At 37.4% G+C, this 21947-nt stretch overlaps 1 protein-coding gene across 9 annotated transcripts in view; it reads right to left on the bottom strand.

Moving 5' to 3' along the window:
• Positions 1–797: 797 nt before the first annotated feature.
• LOC122093737 (disease resistance protein L6-like) overlaps positions 798–21947 on the bottom strand; it is a 32258-nt gene continuing 11108 nt past the window's right edge. Inside the window, exons 2-10 of one of the 9 annotated variants that reach the window (XM_042664190.1) lie at positions 19325–20420; positions 18913–19200; positions 18701–18787; positions 16268–17175; positions 11690–11860; positions 11361–11425; positions 10948–11153; positions 9732–10157; positions 8143–9490 (exon numbers count right to left, since the gene is read on the bottom strand). In XM_042664190.1, the coding sequence (XP_042520124.1) occupies positions 17026–17175; positions 18701–18787; positions 18913–19200; positions 19325–20420 (1621 nt within the window). In that variant the 3' untranslated portion in view covers positions 8143–9490; positions 9732–10157; positions 10948–11153; ... (1 more) ...; positions 11690–11860; positions 16268–17025. Of the gene's footprint in view, positions 1645–8142; positions 10158–10947; positions 11154–11360; positions 11426–11689; positions 11861–16267; positions 18788–18912; positions 19201–19324; positions 20421–21947 lie in introns of those variants that run through there. The other 8 variants (XM_042664189.1, XM_042664192.1, XM_042664193.1 and 5 more) reach the window with 8 other exon arrangements.

The following is a 21947-nucleotide window of genomic DNA, read 5'->3' as shown; positions in this document are numbered from 1 at the left end:
AAGGGTGAGGGGGTATTGGGGCGGTTATTAAGATGGGGTATATGATGTCTTATAGCTAACATTATTGGGGATAATATGATATTTGTTCCTCTTGAGTACTTTTATGCGTATATGTTATTTGAAGTGGCTCTGTTTTACTTTATCCCATCTAATCAAATGTTATGATGGATCGGATTACAAATTTATAAATTGTTCATTTAGGGTATGGCAGAGGCTCTCTTTCAAGTGTTAAACTTTTTCAATGGAAAATATTAAAACTCATTATCACGAGATAAGTTTATCAAATAACTCATCTTTATTGTGCCACTTGGATGATGATGTGCCCAAGATATATATATATATATATATATATGCAAGGCTCGTTTGTAAGTCAAATTACTAACCTACAAGAGGATCATAGGAACTGATAAACAGGACATTAAAAATGAGATCAAATCCTCGTACGAGAATGGTTCTCGTACGGGGCTAATCCGCACAGATGGAGTTTACCTAACAACCAACTTTGTGTTGGATTTCATTTGTGTGAACCCACCCGTGAGAATGATTCTCGTACGAGAACCTGATCCACACTCGTTAAAAACAAGATGGGGCAAGGATTGACCAATCGGTTGGCAGAAAAAAAATAGACTTTTAACCAAGGAAGACTGGAGGTTCCAGAATTAGAAACTAGATATAGTCCTTTTGGGACTGAACCCCCCATAAAGAGTAGGATTTTTCTAGCCTGAACAACTTTTCAAAATTGCAGCCTCATTGGATGGTTAAATACTGGAATATACCGATGTAATGAAATAAAAAAGTAGAGGTCCAAAATAGCAAGTTCTGCCTTTGGATCAACTTAAAACAAAGGTCGAAGGATAGTTTAAGATATTACAGTACCAAAATCTGGGCTGGAACAACTCTTTCCAGGCAATAACTAAGGCAAGAGCTACGTGATATACTAATGGAACATTGAAAATAAAACTCTACAAAGTATATCAATGAAAGACCGGATAAATTATACCAGACAATTCCGACAACCACGTACTTCTTTTTTGGATATGAACAAAACGCTGAAATGCTCAAACCAAGCCCCTTAAAATTGATTGGTGAGGTAGTCTCTTCTACTCTTTGGCAGAAGGATTTGGGAAGCGCACTTTTATTAGATCAACTAATAACAATACATTGCAGCAACCCCCTATGTTAATTATGGACTGATGAAATCGAAGAAGGGTTATCGAGCTTTTCTATATCCTTCTCATCTTCATGTGTATCAAAGTTTGAGGAGTACAAATCAAGTTTATCCTTTTCTCGACTGAGCAACTTCTTTCAACTGCCTTAGATCTTTGGTCTAAAATTTCTGTTGTAGATGTGTTTTTAGACTTTAGATTCCTTCAATATCATCAACATAAACAACCAAAAATATCCTTCTTATTTCAGACTTTCGATAAAACACTGCATGATCGCTGTCACACCTGATCAGCTTGAATTCACGAACCACATCAGTGACCCTATCAAACCATGCCCGAGGAGATTGCTTCAAACCATATAAAGATTTCTTCAGTTTGCACACCATTCCAGACTCCCTCTGAGCAACAAACCCTGGTGGTTGCTCCATATAGACCTCTTCATGTAAATCACCATTGAGTAAACATTCTTCACATTGAGCTGATACAACGGCCAATGAGAAGAAGCAGTAAGAGATATAAGAACATGAACAGAAGCCAACTTGGCCAAAGGAGAAAGAGTGTCCACATAATCAACCCCATACACCAATACATAGCCCTTGGCCACTAACCGAACCTTAAACCGAGTAAGAGAACCATCAGGGTTTACCTTAACAATAGAAACCAATCGACAACCAATAGCAGACTTACCTAAGGTTAGTACAAGATCCCAAGTATAATTTGCATCCAATGCCAGTAATTCCTCTTCCATAGTTGTCTTCCAGCCAAGATTAGACAATGCCTCTACAACAAACTTAGGAACAAGATGACAAGACAAAATAGAGAGACAAGTATGAAAAGAGGAAGACAGACTTGGATCAGGGACTGTAGGCGAAGATGACAAGGTCGGGACCGTAGAGACAGGGGGTGTTGATTCCTCACAAGGATGAAGAGTATAGACGATTGGACCAACGAGTGGTGGGGGCACTACTGCGGAAGGCAAGGGCACCACTGGTGGAGATAGTGGTGGCAACACTACATCTACGAGAACTTGTAAAGAATAATGTTGAACAACATAAAGGGGAAGATCATCATCTATTTCAAACACAACAACGGACTCATCCAGATAAGACACGGACTCAAAGAAGGAAACATCAACAATAACAAAATATTTCTGAAGCGTTAGGAAATAACAACGATAACCTTTTTGAGTATGTAAATAACCCAAAAAGATACATTTAAGAGCACATGGATCCAACTTGGACAAACCTGGACGATGATTACAAATAAAACGAATACAACCAAAAATACGAGGAGGAAGGATAAACAAAGGTTCAGAAGGAAACAGTAGAGAATGGGGAATAGCACCATGTAACAACGATGAAGGCATTCGATTAATAAGATAACAAGCAGTTAAAACAGCATCAGACAAATATAGTTTAGGCACATTCATCTCAAATAAAAGAGATCGAGCAACCTCTATCAAATGCTTATTTTTTCCTCTCAGCAACACTATTTTTGTTGGGGTGTACCTTAGCAAGAAGATTGATGTAATATACCACAATCAGTCATAAACTGAGAGAAAAGACCAGAAAAGTATTCTTTGGCATTATCACTTTGTAAAAACTTGATAGTTAAATTAAATTGACTCCGAATTTTAGCAACAAATGCACCAAAAGTATAAAACAACTCAAAATGATGCTTCATTAAATAAATCCAGGTAATTCTAAAATAGTCATTAATAAAAGTAACAAAATGTCGAAAACCTAATTTGGAAGTAATGGGACAAGGACCCCATACATTCGAATTAACCAAATAAAAAGGGTGTGCAGACCGTTTATTGACTCTAAATGGATAGCTTACACGGTGAAACTTTCCAAACTGAAACGACTCACAATCTAAATTGGAAATAGATCAGAAACGAGGATCAATCTTCTATAAATTTTGCAAAGACGAAGGACCTAGTTGAAGATGGATCTGATGGGGGATTGAGAATATTTGAACATGCAACGGAAGTAGAATTGTCCTAAAAAAAGATAAAACCCCCCAACTCTACGACCTCTCCCAATCATCTTCTTCGTCGTAAGATCCACAAAAACGCATGAATTAGGAGAAAAAGTTACAGAGCAGTTGTAAGAGTAAATTTACAGATAAAAAATTAAAAGGAAGATTGGGTAACAGAAGAACAGGCAACAACAACAAAGAAGAGTTAAGACATATATTAGTAATGCATTTAACTTCAAGTACAGACATCTGATAGAGGAGACGGAGTTTGAGTATGTTGTGAAAATTCTTCATTTGTCATCTTGACCCTTTTTCCTTCAGATTGTACAGGCTGAGAAGGCTAAGAAGACTTAGTAACTACTGTTAAATTGGAAATTTGTTTCTAAAGGGGTTTGCCATGAAGTTTCCAACAAGAGCATTGGATATGTCCTGATTTACCACAATGGTTGCATGTTCGTGTTGTACTTGAACCATAAAGCATTGGATATGTCCGGATTTACTACTTCCACTACCAGTATTACGAACCCCACCTCGATTATTATTCTATGACACAAGAGCGGAGCTATCCACTGGTGTAGGTGTAGGATCATGAGAATTCTTTCGAGCTACCACTTTATCACCTCCAAGAATCTGAGACCTGACAACATCATACTCTTGTCCAAGTCCACCCAAAAAACTCAGAACTGCAAGCTATTCTTGCTGGTTATGCATCTTCTTAATATCATTACTAAGAGGAAGTAGAGAGTTCAACTCCTCATACATCCTCTTGAAATCAACAAAGTATTAAGTCAAAGGTTGACCCTTCCAATCAACCTTATAAAAATCATGAGATTGCTCATAGATGTGAGAAAGGTTGTTCTATTAAAAATACATAACGTTCAGATAATCTCATAACTCCTTCATAATATCAATGTGAGTAACAATATGAACGGTGGAGTTATCCATCGAGTTCAACAGTTGGCCCAAAATACATGCATCAACAGTATCCCACATAGTATCAATTGCAAACTTCATCTTTGTAAGATGATTCTGCTGGTCTCGACCAATCAAAATCAACTGCACAATTTTCTTCCATTGTTGGAAATTGGCAGTTCCTACAAACTTCTTCTCTATAATTCTATGAGCTGATAAGGATATCACCTCAGCAATAACATTCTTTGGCTCAGTGTTAGCTATTGATGCAAGTTTAACAGAGAATTACCAAAGAACAAAAGGTTGATTCACAGAGAACAGAGAATCAGAGAACTAATTACACAATTGATTGATCTTATGCAACTGATCAATCCTAGTAGGAGAACAACTTAATCTTCAAAAAAAATTCAACCAAATCACCAATTCATGAAGAATTACCCAATCGCAAAACCCTAACTAGGGCAAATCTAGGGTTAGCTGCAATTCAAGCTATAGGGCTCCAATGGAGCTTAAACCTGGATCGAATGTTGTTGGGATGGTGAGGAAGACAACCACCAAAGGATTTTTCAATCTGAGCTCCGAATAAGAAGATATGACCTAAATCGATTTTGACAAAGTGACAAAACCTTGACAGCTTTGATCGATTTTTCCACTCCTTGAAAAATTCAATCTTCAAAGCAAAAAACCAAACTAGAAACCAATAGCAAGTACTTTGAGTTAATCCTGTTGTTTTATGGTTGTCCTTGTTGGCAACTCGGCCACGTGGCCAGTTTGGGTGACGTGGATGAAAATGATGACATGGCAGTGTCCAATGTAACCGATGAGATAACAGAGCATCTTGGTATGCATGGAGTGGTTTAATACATCATTAATAGGTGGTGCGGGTTTCTGACTCAAAACTAGCAAAATTGGTCTATTTACGATCGGGGGCATTTTCGGCAATAAAAATGACATTTTTGGAAGATCATTTCTTCATAAAAAATATAGATTGTAATTTATCTAGTCCAGTGCATCTGATTTTGTCGCATTCCGATACCGTATGAAGAAGTTACGGCATTTGTGGCAGTCGAGGGCAGTTTCGACATTGAAGATGAATTTTTTAAAGGAAGTGCTCTCCATGTAACAATAAGACAAAAATACAATTTTTTCTAACGGTTCTGATTTCATCGCGTTCCGATTCCGTATGAGAAAGATACGTCATTGGAAAGGTGTAGGGGTATTTTGGTCCTTTTACATGGATGATTCAGATGATTGAGTCTTCTGAAAAGTCGTAGAGCATCCAGTTACGATTCCAACGCACTTCGTTTCATCTCGATCGGATATCGTATGAAAAAGTTATAAGTGTTTCCGTAAAGTCGGTTCGAAAATCCAAACCGAAAATCCATCAGTTGCTCTCGGTGTTGGGTGGATTTTTCAGAATTTATTTTTGAAATTTGAAGGGCTTTTGTGTAATTTCAATATTTTGAAGGTCTGAGTTGCAAGGGGTCTTTAAGCACTGAAATATATGGAGGCAAGGGCTTGATTGTAATAAAGAGGAGTAAAGGGAAGTGAAATGGATGGCCAAGATTCGACCACGTAGGCTTGATGCCCATCCAAAGGCTGCTGAGATTTTGTGTGCTGACATGGACGAGATAGATGCTTGCGCGTAGGATTTGATTGGTTAGGTGCATAATTCTTGATGCACTGACGCTACACCTTATCAAGGCATGTTGGTGTGTTTCGCTCGTGTATAGAATATATAAAAAAGATTCCAATCTTAATGATCTCATGAAATCTGATTAAAGCCATCATGGAGGATTCTGATCCAACAGTCAATAAGCCTTTTCTCTTTTGTGAGTGGGAGACAAGCTCCCTTAAAATCCAGAAAAGCAACCAATCATAGATCGACAACAAAAAGTGCATGCTGACCGCTGACGTCATTAGCTGACTATTTTATTCGAATCTTGTGGTTGAGATTTACTATCCGTTTTTTTAATCGGACGGTCTATATTAAGAGATTCTCCTTGATGAGATCTACGGCCAGATTTGCGCCACTGTTGCGCGCGCCACCAGTGTAGCCTACGCCACTCCTACGAAGATTCCATTTCAGGGTATCTCATTGCTCCAACTTCAAATGGTCATATCTCCCTCATTTTAACTCGGATTTGGGTGAACCAAGTTGCAGCTTCTTCGTTTTTTCAAGCCTTACATCATGGAAGCAAGAAAAATGAGTTTTGAGTGAAGGAAGGCTACGGTTTTGGCAGGAGAAACTTCTCCCTCTTTGTTGGTCCTTGAATGAACATGAATACTTGATGATAAATGTTCTTAGGCCATTAAAGGAGGAAAAAGAGGTGGTTGAAGTGTGTTAATGGTACATTAACTCAAAGCCAAGGAGGAAGAGAAGAAAGCAAGGATGTGTTTGCTTTGAAGAGCAAGAATCCAAGGAGAGAGAATGTGTGATCACCAAACTTGTCATTACAAGTTTCCAGTCATCCCAGGCAATCGGTTGTGAGATTCCCTAACCTTTGATTTTACATATATGCATGTATGTATGCTAGGGTTAGTTATGGATGAATGTATACATGCTAGGTTAGTTGTGGATGAACTGTAAGCATGCTAGCTAGTTGTGGATGTATTTGCTAGGCAAGGCTTAACTGTAGGGCATTGATATAAACCCCAATTTACTGTATTATTTATTGTGTGCTTAGTGGGTGCTAAGCACTGGGAGTGGGTGCTCCCGTGTAGTGGGTGCTACACATTGTATCGGCACTATGAGTGTCATCTCAGCTTCGGCTTGAGAAAATTGGGTGTGGGTGCTCCCGACTGTTGGTGCAGTCAAAAGTAGTGTATTGAGTAGGTACGAAGCCTTTACAGGCACTACTCCGAGGATGTAGGCAAATTGCCGAACCTCATAAAAACTCTGTGTTGTGGGTGCTTGTTGTTTGCATTTTATATTGAAGTGCGTGGAATGTAGAATGGGTGTGCACACTTGGAAGTGCCTATGAGAGGCTGAGTGTGCATACGACTGTGTGCAAACAGGGACAGGAATATCAGGTTTTTCTTGGCCAAACATCGGACAAGTTTTTAAGGATCGGAATTGGACTCACTGATTCACCCCCCCTCTCAGTGACTGCCGGGTTACAACAAATCCTTCATACCATATGATTGAATATAGTTAATTGATCCTTCATTCAAAAAACCAGCAAACTAGGGGATGAAACCACCCTATCTAAAAATCGTAGAACTTAGTAAGGACCAGTAACAACCTACAATAAAGAGAGGAGTCCTCACTGATAGAAGAGGAAGGAGTTTTGATCGATTTCTTCTTTGGAGATCAAGGCTCTAATATCATGTAAATAGAAGAGAGAGAGAGAGAGAGAGAGTCATGTGATTTGAGCAAGGGAGTCCCAATCAATTAGATTGGGGCTGCCAACCTACATTCATTAAATAGATCAGCCATTACAAGTCCTACTAGGTGTTAGGATCAAACATCAAGAAATGCGAAAAAATAAACAAAACCATATCCACACAACACAGAGATTTAACAAGGTTCACACACAGATATGGTGTGCTACGTCCTCGAGCGAAGAAGAAGATGTTTCACTATGCAAAAGAGAGATTACACCCAACCAGCTGTGAGAAAACTCGCCCTGAAACCCTAGCTCGAAAAACCCTCCAAATTACAATGACTTGCTCAACAAGACGATAGTACATTATACACACCAAGTTGCAGGTCAACCCCTCTGCTTCCATCACAGATCTCAGAAAATTTCTCATTCGGGTAGCCGCCAAAATATGTCAGAGCAGGTCAATCTTCAAAACGGGTCAAGAATTCGAGACAAACTTAACACTAGAAATAGGACAGACCAAAACAGAATAGGAAACTAATACCAGCTGCAAATTACTAGTAAGACTCAATCCTAATAGGACTAGGACAATCCTAATGGGACTAGGAAAACCCCATAGGAGGAGTCTTCGACTTGCACAGGACTCCTCCCCTCTCACGAGATATTTCTAACAAAGTAAAAGAACTAAATTATCATCAGAAAGAAACTTTGTAAGAGAACAAATATATAAACATATATTAGTCCTTGAGGGAAACATGTGAACATGAAAAAAAATGAATACTAAAATGTACATAATTAGTGCATTCAATTTTTAATAATGAACAATACAAGTTGATGAAACATATTGGATACAACTCATGTTAGTATAACTCACCACTATTCTAAGCTTTTCCAGTAAGATTTGTTTGAAATTTTAAGCTGCATATGCATATATGGAACCTATTTCCAATCTACAGTAGTTTGCAATACTTCTCACAAAGGAGGAACAACCTTCACATCTTTCCTGATGACTTACATTCTTGAATAATGATTTTTGGAGCTTGATGAATTACAAATATATGATTAGAGTAAGATGCACTGCACCATCAATAACAGTAAAGTGGAGATTATACTTTCCACAGACACCTTAAAAGACAAATGATTCAGCTGAATTATTTATGGATTGCAATCTCAATTCCCCAAATAAAAATATGCACCCATTCTTACCATGTGTAAACTCAAGAAACACATGTTACGAGTAAGGACACAAATCCAATACTTAGCTTAGAGCTCACTTATTCAGAAACATACCATGCCAATGTCAAAAGATCATAACAGGCTTCCACAATTTTCCAGATGTAATTTTGTTACTCAATTATGGTATTGTAACTCTTTTCTTTTCTTTTCTTTTTTCTAAAAATCAGCAAAATAATATATTAAAAATAATAATAATAATAAATAAATAAAATTTAAAATTTAAAAAATTAAAAATAAATAAATAAATAAAACAAATTGGATGTACATGGATAATGTCTAGGCATACCAAGACGAAAAAAATAAAAAAATTACAGAGACTAGATCCTAAGATTCCACCTTCGGCATAGCCATCAACAGAGCACAAGATCAAAGAACTTCTAAATAAGGTTCCACCTTCGGCATGGCCATCAGCAGAAAACCTTAGAAAGAAGCTAATATGCAAACATCTTGAAAAAATCCACTAATTATCAAAATGGAAGTTGGGCATCCCAACTGATTTCATGACTAATATACAGAGGGTGCATCGGCCAGTAAACTGAAAAAACTTGATTTTCTTCTCCTTTCTTTGCTAGCAAATCAGAAGCTGAATTTGCTTCCCTAAAGCAATGTGATATATTCCAAGAGATGGAAGAAAGAAACTCAGCAGAGTGATTCCATTGTTGAAGAAACCTCCATGAGACAGAGATTCAAGATACAAATCACAATTGCATGGGAATCCAATTCAATTCCTAAGTTTTGAATATCAATCTCCCTCGCTATTTGTAACCCAATGAAGAAAACACTGAATTCAGCAGAGAAATTAGTTTTAAACTCCTAAAGAATTTGAGAAACAACCTTGGGGGGAACCCGCTGAATTTCTGAAAATCCCACCTGCACAAGCATGGCACGAAATCCCCAAGAGAACAACAATCAATATTAAGCTTGGTCCATCCCAATTCAGGCTAACACCAATGAACTTCTATAATTCTTTGCGGAGGGAAAGGGTGGATTACTGCACCAAGATACTTTGAAATTAACAGGTCATCAACTGATTTCACTTTGGAGGCCATTAAGATACTAGCTTCTTGGAAGTCACGTTTGAGAAAAAAGATAACTAGCTTAGAAGTTCTACCTTTACCTTCGTATCTTCTCTGATTCCGCCCTTGCCAAATATGAAAAGGGATCAAGAAGAAACCGCCAACCAGATGTACTTCGTATCTTCTGGTGTTGTAACTCAAACAGTTGCACATGCTAGTTTTGATTATGTACATCTCAGTTTACCTATGGCTTTAAATTCAAAAATATCGTTAAATCTGCAACTATTGAGTTTCATGCATTCTTTCAGAATATGTAGATTACCAATAGAACGACACGGGGGGAAACTAGGAGCACAAGTTGTGTGCAACCTTCCGTCACATGTCTTAACATTCCCATTGAAAGACCCAGTGGCTAAAGAACTGATGGAGCAAATTAACAATAAACATGGAAGCAAAATATGACCCGCTGGCCATTTCAGATACAAAATACCCAGTAATCATGAGATAAACGAGACATGAACCTGCAAAAGCAAAATCAGGGTTTGATTTTCTAATTTAGGAATGAAAAAAAAAAAATATATATATATATATATATGTATATATGTATATATATATATATATATATATTGGAGGGAAATGGAGCATGGAGGTTAACAACTACCCTAAACAATAACCAAGCTAGTCTTGATGATTGCAACGAGTAAACAGATAAATTCAAAAACCTTAGCTTCAGATCAGACTAAAACTAAAAACCAGTATTAAATCTTTCCACTACGAGATTGTTAAGTTTGTCTCGAATTCTTGACCCGTTTTGAAGATTGACCCGATCCGACATATTTTGGTGGCGACCCGAATGGGAAATTTTCTGAAATCTGTGATGGAAGCAGAGGGGTTCGACCAGATCAACTACGACCGGATGGGTCGACCCATGATTTGGAGTATATATAATGTATTGTTGCTTGTTGAGAAATTCATTGAATTTTGGGGTTTTTCGAGCTAGGGTTTCAGGGCGAGTTTTTTTTTCTCGCCGCTGCTTGGGTGTAATTTCTCTTCTACATAGTGAATCATCTTCTTCTTCGCCCGAGGACGTAGCACACCACCTTGGTGTGTGAACCTCGTTAAATCTCTGTGTCGTACGGATCTATTGTCTCTTTATTATTCGTGTTTCTTGGTGTTTGATCTAACAGAGATTATGGCTAAAAATCAAGATTTGTATATATATATATATTTTTTTTTTTTTTTTTTTCTTCTTCTTTTTAATCATTTCTTCTTATATAAGAAAGAAGCAAAGGATTGTGGGTAGAACAGAACCTCATATACATACAGGACCAACGACAAAGAAGGCTACCCTCAATTTGCTGCGGATGAATTCGACTCCCCATTGCTTTGTGAACCTTTCTTCTAGGGCTTCTTAGCAACTGCGATATAAGTATTCAGCAATGAATTTCGATGTATTGACTTCTTTCTTTGGTGATGACTGAAGAATGTAAGTCCCACTGCCATTAAAGTTCTGTAATCTGAATGGTCAGTACAGTGTTAGCTCTACTATTGTAACATATATAGTCATTGTGGGCAAATCAAGGATGTGTCGCAAATGAAATGAATCGCATTCAAAGGAAATTTTGGAGCAGTTAAATCAAGTATGGAAAAAGAATATGTTGGGTCAGTTAAGATTCCATGACTGTACTTGTAAGGTGAAGAACATTGATGTCCTTGGTAAATACCTTGATGCAAATTGCAAGCCAACTCCAAGGACAACAGAGAGAATCAACCTTGAAACAAAACCCAACTGCAAAACATACCATAAACTGCTTTTAGAGGGAAATAAAAACACATAGAAAGAGACTTGAGCCCAAGCTGGATCAAGTGTGTCTGATGCTGCCAATGTTGATCCCCTATCATTTAATGATAAGGAAAACAACTGCTCAACCTTGTTATTTTACTCTCGCTCCCCACTTTTTCAGATGATGGGAGAAGGTTGAATGAAAAGGAAACATCCAACAAGGGACAGAAAAGCTTTGCATAAAGCAGTATCGGGTATAGTTTAACACACCATGACAAAATTAGATTTTTGAAAGACCAGGCAAGTGACAGAAAGATTGCGGAGTAGCAGTGAGGAATATGGTGAATTGGCTTCCACTTGGGCGGCAATTCAACAGCACTGGATAGAGAGCATGGAGAAAGCAGCAAAGCAACTGCCTCTCCCTTTTCTGCTCATGACAGCCTGCACAGGTTTATAGTGAAGTTAATGTGATATCAATGACACTTCAAAAAAAAAAAAAAAGAAGAAAAAGACCTTAAAAATTACGATGGTCTTGCAATGGTAACACCAAAATCAGTCCTGAGTACATGATATCTGTATGAACCTTACTACAAATTATTCAACATATGTAACATCGTAAGATTAACCTTGTTAAATATCACAAAAATTATCTGCAAAAACCTACTTTACGACTGATCCGACCGGTGGAATTTGATAAAGATAAATCCTAGTTGCAATTATTAAAAATAAAGCATTTAATCTGTGCTAAAGGATAAGATGAATACATTTTGGAAACACCCCCCTCCCTGTCTTAAAACGCTTACTGTAAACTATGCACTCATTCTCACATTTCCTTCCCATTTATTTCTTCTCTTTGATGCATATATTCAACAATTGTATTCATAAATGTACAAGTGAACTTAATGCAAAAATACTACTTTTTTTTATTGGGATAATTATTTATTTGGCAGCGAAATACAAACGATACGACTCACAAATCCAGCACTATAAACTAGAGAAGGAAAAACTGCCTTGAGTTCTTGACTGCTATCATTATCTCTTATGCCGGTCGCCTTGTGCTGGCCCGATCAATGCTTCAATCTATGTACCTTTTACTGGTCTGGTATCTCCTCCCTCCCTGCTTCCAACTCCAAAGCAATTGAATATATCATTTGCTGTTTCCTCTGGAAAGGAGCTGAGCAATCAAAATTCCTCCACCCGATCAGCTCGGTTGATGTCTACCTTCCCAAAGCTGAAGGAGGCCTAGGTCTCCGAAGCTTTAAGGATAACATTTCGGTGGGTATCCTCAAACTCATCTAGAAGATCATATCCAAAAATAACAGCATCCGAGTTTCTTGGGTGTACTCAACTCTCCTCAAGAAAGACTCTATCTGAACTATCCACCCCTCCCCGGATGCCTCTTGGATATGGAGAAAGATTCTTGGTCTCAGACCCATTGCCCTTACAGCCATCTCCTCCTCCATCTGGAATGGATTCTCCACTTCCCTCTGGCTAGATAACTGGCACCCATCAAGTGTCCTTATATCCCACCACAAAATTATCCCATGTAATTACCTCATGAGGTGAAGAGAGAAAATGAGGAAGGAAGAAAAAAAAATGAAAAGAAGAGAAGGAGGTTATGTGAGTAGGCTTTCCGTCACATTGATTTTGAAATTAAAGGAGAGAGGAAGGTGAGGTGGAACCCACCTATTCCCTCACCTCCCTCATTTATTGATAAACAAACAAAAGAAAAATAAAAGAACGGAGAGAGATGAGAGTGATGTGTGTGCAAGTGGCTAGGGAAGGTTTGTGTACAAGTAGTTGTACCCAGTGTAAGTGGACTATGCCATGATTCACCCGATATGCATGAGATTCTCTATAGTATGTATGTATTTTCATGTATGAAAATTAGTTTTAAAGCACAGTTCATGAAAAAAGCTTTTAAGCATAGTTTCGTGTCCACTAAGAAGTGTGGAGGTGAGACCCCACGTCAAGATAGTACCCAGATCCTTTGAGCTCAAGAGCAAAACAAGAGAGAGGAGTTAAGAGTCTGAGACAAATCAATAAACTACCCGGTGAGGTGATATGAACAAGAGATTTTAACATGTTATGAAAGATGTTTTTATGCATATATGAGAAAGGAATGAAAGTTTCAATATATGTATAATTGTACTAAGTGTGATTATGACATGTTCCATCTTACTAAGCGAATTCCTTTGAGCAGAATAGAGGTTTTGTATTTTATGAGGATTAAACGTATTTTATTGTATTTTATACACAGGGTACATGATGTGTATGATTTGATTTGTATATGAGTTTGTTATATTTTATGTATATTTGATGAAATTGATCAAAGTGCGCAGCGGAAGCGCGGTGGGTCCCATAAATAGTAATATGAATAATAGAGGTGGGCCTAATTAATTGACCAAAGTTTTGAGGTTTTAAAGTTGATCGGTTGTTTTTATAGCGTTATTTAATGGGGGCCCGCAAGGGCCTGCACCCAATCTCACCCGAATTTGGGGGCATTAGAAAATAGTATTAAAGCGAAACTCGACACCATGTGGGTATGATTTTTGGTCCCACATTGATTAGGGGAAAGATCCTAGCTAGTGGGTCGGTTAGCTAGTTGATGATAAATGATCATTTTGAGGTTGATGATAATTGCAAATTTCAAGAACAAAATTTATTGGAGGGGAGAATGTAATATCCCACCCCAAAATTATCCCACGTAATTACCTCATGAGGTGAAGAGAGAAAATGAGGGAGGAAGAAAAAAAAAAGGAGAGGGTTACGTGAGTAGGCTTGCCCTCATATTGATTGTGAAATTAAAGGAGAGAGGGAGAAAGGTGAGGTGGAACCCACTTGTTCCCTCACCTCCCTCATTTATTGATAAATATACAAAAGAAAAATAAAAGAAAGGAGAAAGAGATGAGAGTGATGTGTGTGCAAGTGGGATGGAGGTAAAGACAAACAAAATTAACAAAAGTCAAAAAAGAGAAAGTGGGGGAGGAAGAAAAATGAAGTGGGGGGTGAATTCTTCACATAAGAAAAAGGAAACTGATAGAAGAGAGAGAGATAAGGACAAAAGAGAGGAGACAAAGAAAGAGGCATAAGGAGGAAGAAAGAGGGAGAGGTGGAGGGAGAAAAAGAAAGGTCTATAAGAAAGAAGGGAAAGAAAAGAATGAACAAAAGGAAAGACGAGAGTCAGAAGGAGCTACGGGAAGGAGATGGAAGAGAGACCGAGAGCCAGGAAGCAGTGATTAGGGAAGGTTAGTGTACAAGTAATTGTACCCAGTGTAAGTGGACTATTGCCATGATTCATCTGATATGCATGAAATTCTCTAGTATGTATGTATTTTCATGTATGAAAAGCAATTTTAAAGCACATTTCATGAAAAGAGGTTTTAAGCATAGTTTCATGTCCGCCAAGAAACATGGAGGTGAGACCCCAGGTCAAGATACTACCCAAACCATTTGAGCTCAAAAGCAAGATAAGAGAGAGGAGTTGAGACAGGTCAATAAACTACCCGGTGAGGTAATATGAATAAGAGATATTAATATGTTATGAAGGATGTTTTTATGCATGTATGAGAAATGAATGAAAGTTTAAGTATATCTATTATTGTACTAAGTGTGACTATGTCATGTTCCATCTTACTGAGCTAATTCCTTTAGCTCACCCCACTATAGTTTTATGTCTCACAGATTAGGTGTGGCTTGGTATAGAGGAAAGATCAATTGAGCAGGGTAGAGGTTTAGTATTTTTGTAGGATTAAACGTATTTTATTGTATTTTGTATATAGGGTACATGATGTGTATGATTTGATTTATGGAGATTTGATTTGTATATTTGAGTATATTAGATTTTATATATATTTGATGAAATCGACCAAAGTGCGCAGCGGAAGCGTGGTGGGTCCCATAAATAGTAAGATGATCAGGAAGTTAGGTTTGAATTATTGACAGAATATTTAGGATTAGGTTTCTTTCAAGATAAAGTTTTGGAACCTGATAGGTCCTAAAGAGGTCCCCAACCCCCACCACGAAAAAAATTAATTGGTTTTAGAATGCCATAACCACAAATGACAGAAATTTAATAGGTGTGATCTCAATGAAGAAAGATCAAGGGAATAAGCTCTACATATGGTGGGGAGTACAATTGATTGGACTGCCAAATTTGACACATAACAACATATCTAGGGAATGTACTATCTATGCTATAGTGAGACTATCAAATCATCTCGTCCACATTACAAAAAATTGTGTATTGAAAAAATTCCCACATGTAAGAACAATTGTTCCTCCAAAAAGTGTAAGCTTGCTCATATGAGAAAAAAGATACGGCGTTGATCAACATAGTTTTGAAATCTTCTTGTCTCAAATTTTCAAGATAGAATGAAACCCTCTTGGGAATATGTATATGGCTAAGGAGTCCTAACAATATGAGAAGTGTGCTGATTAGTACATTTACCATTTTTTAATGGCAAAAATATCTATGGAGGTACACATCTAAAGAGTTTTTAGGATGAGCATGGCTAATTTGCCACGTGGAAGGGTGATTTGACAATTATGATCATCAGATATGTAAGGAATGGTTTGTATTGACCACATGTAAAATTTTAAACCCAAATTTTATCATTTAATAATCATATACCCTTCCCCTTATGTGTATGTCGAGGCATTCTTTTAATTCAATACTTACTTTTTCCATTTGGCAAACTCCATTTGACTTTAAAATTCACATAACATGTCCACAAAATTTTCACCTTATTTGACTTTTCCACATGGCAAAAAGAACACATACTGGAAAATGAGACTCAATTTTAAAAGCAAAAAAAATCATATTCATTTGCAAAGAGAGAGAGGTACCTTGAATAAAATCTATCATGTACAATTATATGATATTGTGTGGAAGGTTTGATAATTGTTAGATCTCCCGTTGGGTGCACCAGCGCCACAGTGCAGCTACTATTTCATCCTTTATTATCAACAATTTCTTTGACTTTGTCAGATCCGATGATATTTTTTCCAAGGATATACACCCATAAACATCCAAGTGTTCCAAAAATTTCAATCCATTACAAGCTTGATCTCAATTAGCTTCTTGTAGTATTCAATATTTAGCTCCTTTAAATTTCTTACATCTGACAGATCCAGTAATCTTTATATGGATATGCATCTTTCAATTTTCAATTTCCCCAAGGATTCCAATCTGTCAAGGCCTGAAATTTCGGTTAACTTCCCATAATCCACAATCTCTAATTCCCACAACTCTTTTAAATTTGAAAGATCAGGTAATCTTTCCATCGAGTGGAACTCAATGATTCCTAAATAGCTCATGTTCTTCAGGATTGAGATATCTGATAATGTTTTTAATGATGTGGTCCCTGTAATTGATCATTTTTGTAGGGATTCATGATCTTCAAGGTACTCAATCTCAGATAATTCCCCACAATAACTGATTTTCAGTTTCCTCAGCCTTTTCGAATCTGGCAGATTTGGTATTTTTCTTAATGATTCACAATGCTGTGTCTCCAACACCTCCAAAGGGTCCAGCCCCTCACCTTCAAAATCGGATATGACACTGCTACAATAAAGCTTTAAAGTCTTTAGCTCTATTGAGCCCATCAATGTTGAAGTCCTCCAGGGAGTCCAATTTCTTCTAGTCTATAGCATTGATGAAGATGTAATGACTCCAAATATCTTAAGCCTCCTGATGAACTTGATAGTTTTACCATTGACTTGCAACCTGAGATGTGTTGAAGTTGAGGGAAGACCTGAGATGTGTCAAAGTGAAGTGCAGTAACGAACTTCAAGGCTGGTCAAAACTTGAGGAAAGACGAGATATTTCGAATTGAGGAGCATTTATTGGCATCAAGCCTGGTGAAACTTGAGGGAAAGACATCAGATGTTTTCAATTGAATTGCACCGATTAATATTAAGGGTGGTCAAAGTTGAGGAAAGACATGAGATGTCTCCAATTGAATTGCACTCCATAATATTAAGGCTGGTCAAACTTGAGGGAAGACCTGAAATGTCTAGAATTGAATCACACCGACTAATATTAAAACTCTTCAAACTTGAGGGAAGACCTGAGATGCCTTGAATTGAATCACACCTGCTAATATTAAAACTCTTCAAACTTGAGGGAAGACCTGAGATGTCTAGAATTGAAGTGCACTCACTAGTGTTAAGGCTGGCCAAACTTGAGGGAAGACCTGAGATGTCTCGAATTGAAATGCACTCACTAATATTAAGGCTGGTAAAACTTGAGGAAAGACATGAGATGTCTCGAATTGAAACGCACCCACTAATATTAAGGATGGTCAAACTTGAGGGAAGACCTGAGATGTTTTGAATTGAATTGCACTCCATAATATTAAGGCTGGTCAAACTTGAGGGAAGACCTGAAATGTCTTCAATTGAATCACACCGACTAATATTAAAACTCTTCAAACTTGAGGGAAGACCTGAGATGCCTTGAATTGAATCACACCTGCTAATATTAAAACTCTTCAAACTTGAGGGAAGACCTGAGATGTCTAGAATTGAAGTGCACTCACTAGTATTAAGGCTGGTCAAACTTGAGGAAAGACCTGAGATTTCTTGAATTGAAATGCACTCACTAATATTAAGGCTGGCAAAACTTGAGGAAAGACATGAGACGCCTTGAATTGAAATGCACTCACTAATATTAAGGCTGGTCAAACTTGAGGGAAGACCTGAGATGTCTTGAATTGAATCGCAGCGATTAATATTAAGGCTGGTCAAACTTGAGGGAAGACCTGAGATGTTTCGAATTGAAACGCACTCACTAATATCAAGGCTGGTCAAACTTGAGGGAAGGCCTGAGATGTCTTTAATTGAATCGCACCGACTGATATTAAGGCTTGTCAAACTTGAGGGAAGACTTGAGAAGTCTACAAGCTCCATGAATTGGTCAAGGTACACTAGCTCTAAATTTTTTAGGTTTGAAAGGATCGGGAATGATCTTAGCAATGTGCACCCAGAAGCACCAAAACATTTTAAACTTGAAGGAAGATTTGGAAGCAATTTAAGATTGAAACAGGAACTTATATGGAGTGTTGTCAAGGAGATCATGCAGCCCAATTTCTTCGGCAGCTTATTTAGACTTACGCATCCCATTAAATAGAATTTTTCGAGAGAAGTCAGCTGACAAATTTCAATTGGGAGATCCACTAGTCTCTTGCAGTCACTCATATTTAATGTGACTAAGTTCCTAAGATAACCAATAGATGCGTCAAGCCAAACCAAATTTTCAGAGTCTTCAAGAATCAATACCTCCAAAAGTTCATTTTTTGAAATGTCAGGAATACTTGAAAGTTGATGACAAGATGTCAGATTTAGAACTTTTAGTTTTCCTGCCTTCTGCAAAATAGAAACTCATTTAATTAGCTTAAGAAGGACTAATTAAAATAAAATTTGACTCTTTTATTTTTAAAAGACTTATATGAAACAATCAAAGTAAATAAAAGAGAGAGGTTCTTCAAGACCTTGATGCAGTTCCAACCCATCCAGTTTTCTGTAATCTCACTATTTGATAGATCAAGAACAGCCAGATTTTGTGGACAAAAATTGGTTAGCGCAAATTGGTCAGGGCATCCTCTCCAACTAAGCCATCTTAGTTCTGAAAAAGAGTTGGTGATGTTCCCAGAAGATTGTACATGATCAAGTTGGAGTAACCTTAGTTCAGTCATTGCAGCAAATCCATCACTCATCAAACATTGGCTCCTTGATCCACTGCTGAAGTCAATACTGAGTCCTTCACATTTACTTGTTCCCTATAAAATAGATAACCTTGATTAAATACCAAACTAAGGTTGTTCTAATAAGCCAATACAAAGCCATGAAAGACCTAATTCACACTCTCTACACAAAAAATAACAAATGTGTATCCAAACCTACCATCTGGTTAACCAATACATCCAAGACTTCCTCTTGAAACCATATTCGACTACGCTCCCCTGGCTTTTTTATGCTCTCTTGACGAACAATATCCCTTCCAAGATCCCGAAGAATATCATGCATCCTTAGCTTACCATCTTCACTTATCATTATCAAAGACTTCACACAAAGAACATCAAGTTCTACTTGAGAATAAAAACCACACCCTTCCCATATATGACATGCAATTTCTTTATTCATTCCGATGAAAAAACAAGCAGTATCAAGAAACATTTGTTGCTGCGCATCTTCTAATCCATCATAACTTATTTTCAAGCTTTTCATAACATCATTATTGGGAAATTTTTGCAACTTCTTTAACATGCATTTCCATATTGATATTTCCTTCTTAAATAAAGATGAACCTATAACCTGAAGAGCCAAGGGAAGTCCTCCAGTAGTTTTTACTATAGCTTTTGAGAGATCCAAATAATCTTCTAGAGGCCAGTCCCTTCCAAACGCATAACGACTAAAAAGTTTAAGAGAATCTTTTGGAGCCATTACCTTGGGCTCATAAATCGCATCCGATTTTGGAGCAATTATAATATCCTTATTTCTGCTCGTGATAATGATCCTACTTCCAATACCAAACCATTCACGGTCCCCAGCCAAATACTTTACTTGAATATCTTGCTCCACGTCATCAAGAACAAGAAGAACTTTTTTTTTGTGGAATCTTTGCTGAATCACTTTAATTCCAGTATCCACATTAGTAATATTTGGATTTTCTTGTTTCAGAACATCTTTGATGAGTTGGTTTTGCAGATAATGAATCCCATGTTTTTCAGCATTCTCTCGAATATTTTCAATAAATGTATATCCTTCAAAGTGAGCAAGCATTGTGTTGTAGACAACCCTAGCGATTGTTGTCTTTCCGATTCCGCCGAGGCCGTGGATCCCCACAATTTTTTTGGTGCCAGATTTAATATCTAATAGCGTTACCATTTCTTCTATATGAGATTGGATTCCAACTAGCTTGTTAGAAACATGCAAAAGTCTCTTGTTCAATGTATTCCAAACTTTTTTGACAACTTCTTTTACCAATTTCCCTTCATACCTGCATAATTCAAATAAAACAAGGAGAAATATTGGGTGATGAATAATGCACATAAGAAAAGGATAAAAAAAAATCAAATTAAGGTATGTAAAACATAGATCAAGGACATTCAGCACTCCTAGAAAACTATCTGCAAAAGACAAATATGGAAAGAACTAAAGGATTTTATCATATCCACAACAACAACAACAACAAACTCAACCTTATCCCAACTTAATGGGATCGGCTACATGGATCCATGGAAAAAAAAAATGGGTGGTGGGGGGGAGGACATGAAAATATGAGAGTAGATAGATAACAATAAGAGGAAAGAGGCACAACCCAACAAGACAGGAGAATCTCAGCTAAATGGGGTCAGTTACATGGATCTTTGCCCTCCAATAGGCTCTATCCAAGGTCAAACTTGAGACAAGGCCGAGACTATGCAATGTCATTCCTCATCACTTCGCCAATGGTCATTTTCAGCCTGCCCCTAGCTCTTTTAGCTCCTTCAATCTAAATCAAATCACTACTAATTGGGACATCCTCGGGCCTCCTTTGAACATGGTCATACCATCTCAAACGACTTTCATGGAGCTTGTCATTGATTGGGGCAACTCCCATCTCTCATATGCTCATTACTTACGTTATCCTTCCTAGTTTTTCCGCTTATCCATCTTAACATCTTCATCTCAACTACACAGTTCTCTATATGAACTTAACTTCCCCACATTCCACCCCATATATCACAGCTAGACGCGCAATAGTCCTAAAGAATTTTCCCTTAAGCTTTGAAGGTATATGCTTGTCACACAACACTCCAAATGCACCTCTCCACTTCATCTATCCAACTTAAATTCTCTGTGAAACATCATCCTCTACGCAAGGTTTAAGATCTTGATCTCACCCCCAATCTCATTGATCCAAAAAAGCGAGATCTGAGATCATACATTTTTTTCCCTAGTCGATTCAGTGGTTGGTCTCGGTGGCCATATGGTCTTTGTCGCCCCTGAAACTTGCCACTTACCATATTTTAGGCCTTCTAAACACAATGGAAACATTAGTTTTTTTTTTTTAAATCAAACATAAAATGGTACTTTGACTTCGTACCCTATGTAACTAGTCTCCGACTCTTCGGACCCTAGGCTAGTATGCTCTATTCCACAATCCACATTCCACGATTAACAGATGACACAACATAATCATAAGAATTTAAAAGCCATCATAGATAATTACTTAATTGTTTAACGATTAACATTAATGACTGATGAGTCACATTAACATACATTGAAATTTGAAATGACATAAGATAAGCCACATAACAACATAGGTCATATAGTACATATTACATAACACATGTAGATATATTAGACTTATCCTAGAGACGTAGGCTCTTAGTACTGAAATGAGTGCCGGTTTATATTATATAGCTACCATATTGTTGATGTTGATGTCAAAGCATGTTTTGCTTTGATTGAATCACAAAGGCTGGCCATGTCATTGTATGCAGGAAGTAATACTCGAAGTCACTGCAGCCCTATAAACATT

Source organism: Macadamia integrifolia, chromosome 11 (assembly GCF_013358625.1).
Source record: "Macadamia integrifolia cultivar HAES 741 chromosome 11, SCU_Mint_v3, whole genome shotgun sequence".
NCBI classification, from domain to species: Eukaryota; Viridiplantae; Streptophyta; class Magnoliopsida; order Proteales; family Proteaceae; genus Macadamia; species Macadamia integrifolia.
This window is presented reverse-complemented; position numbering and strand designations above follow the sequence as displayed.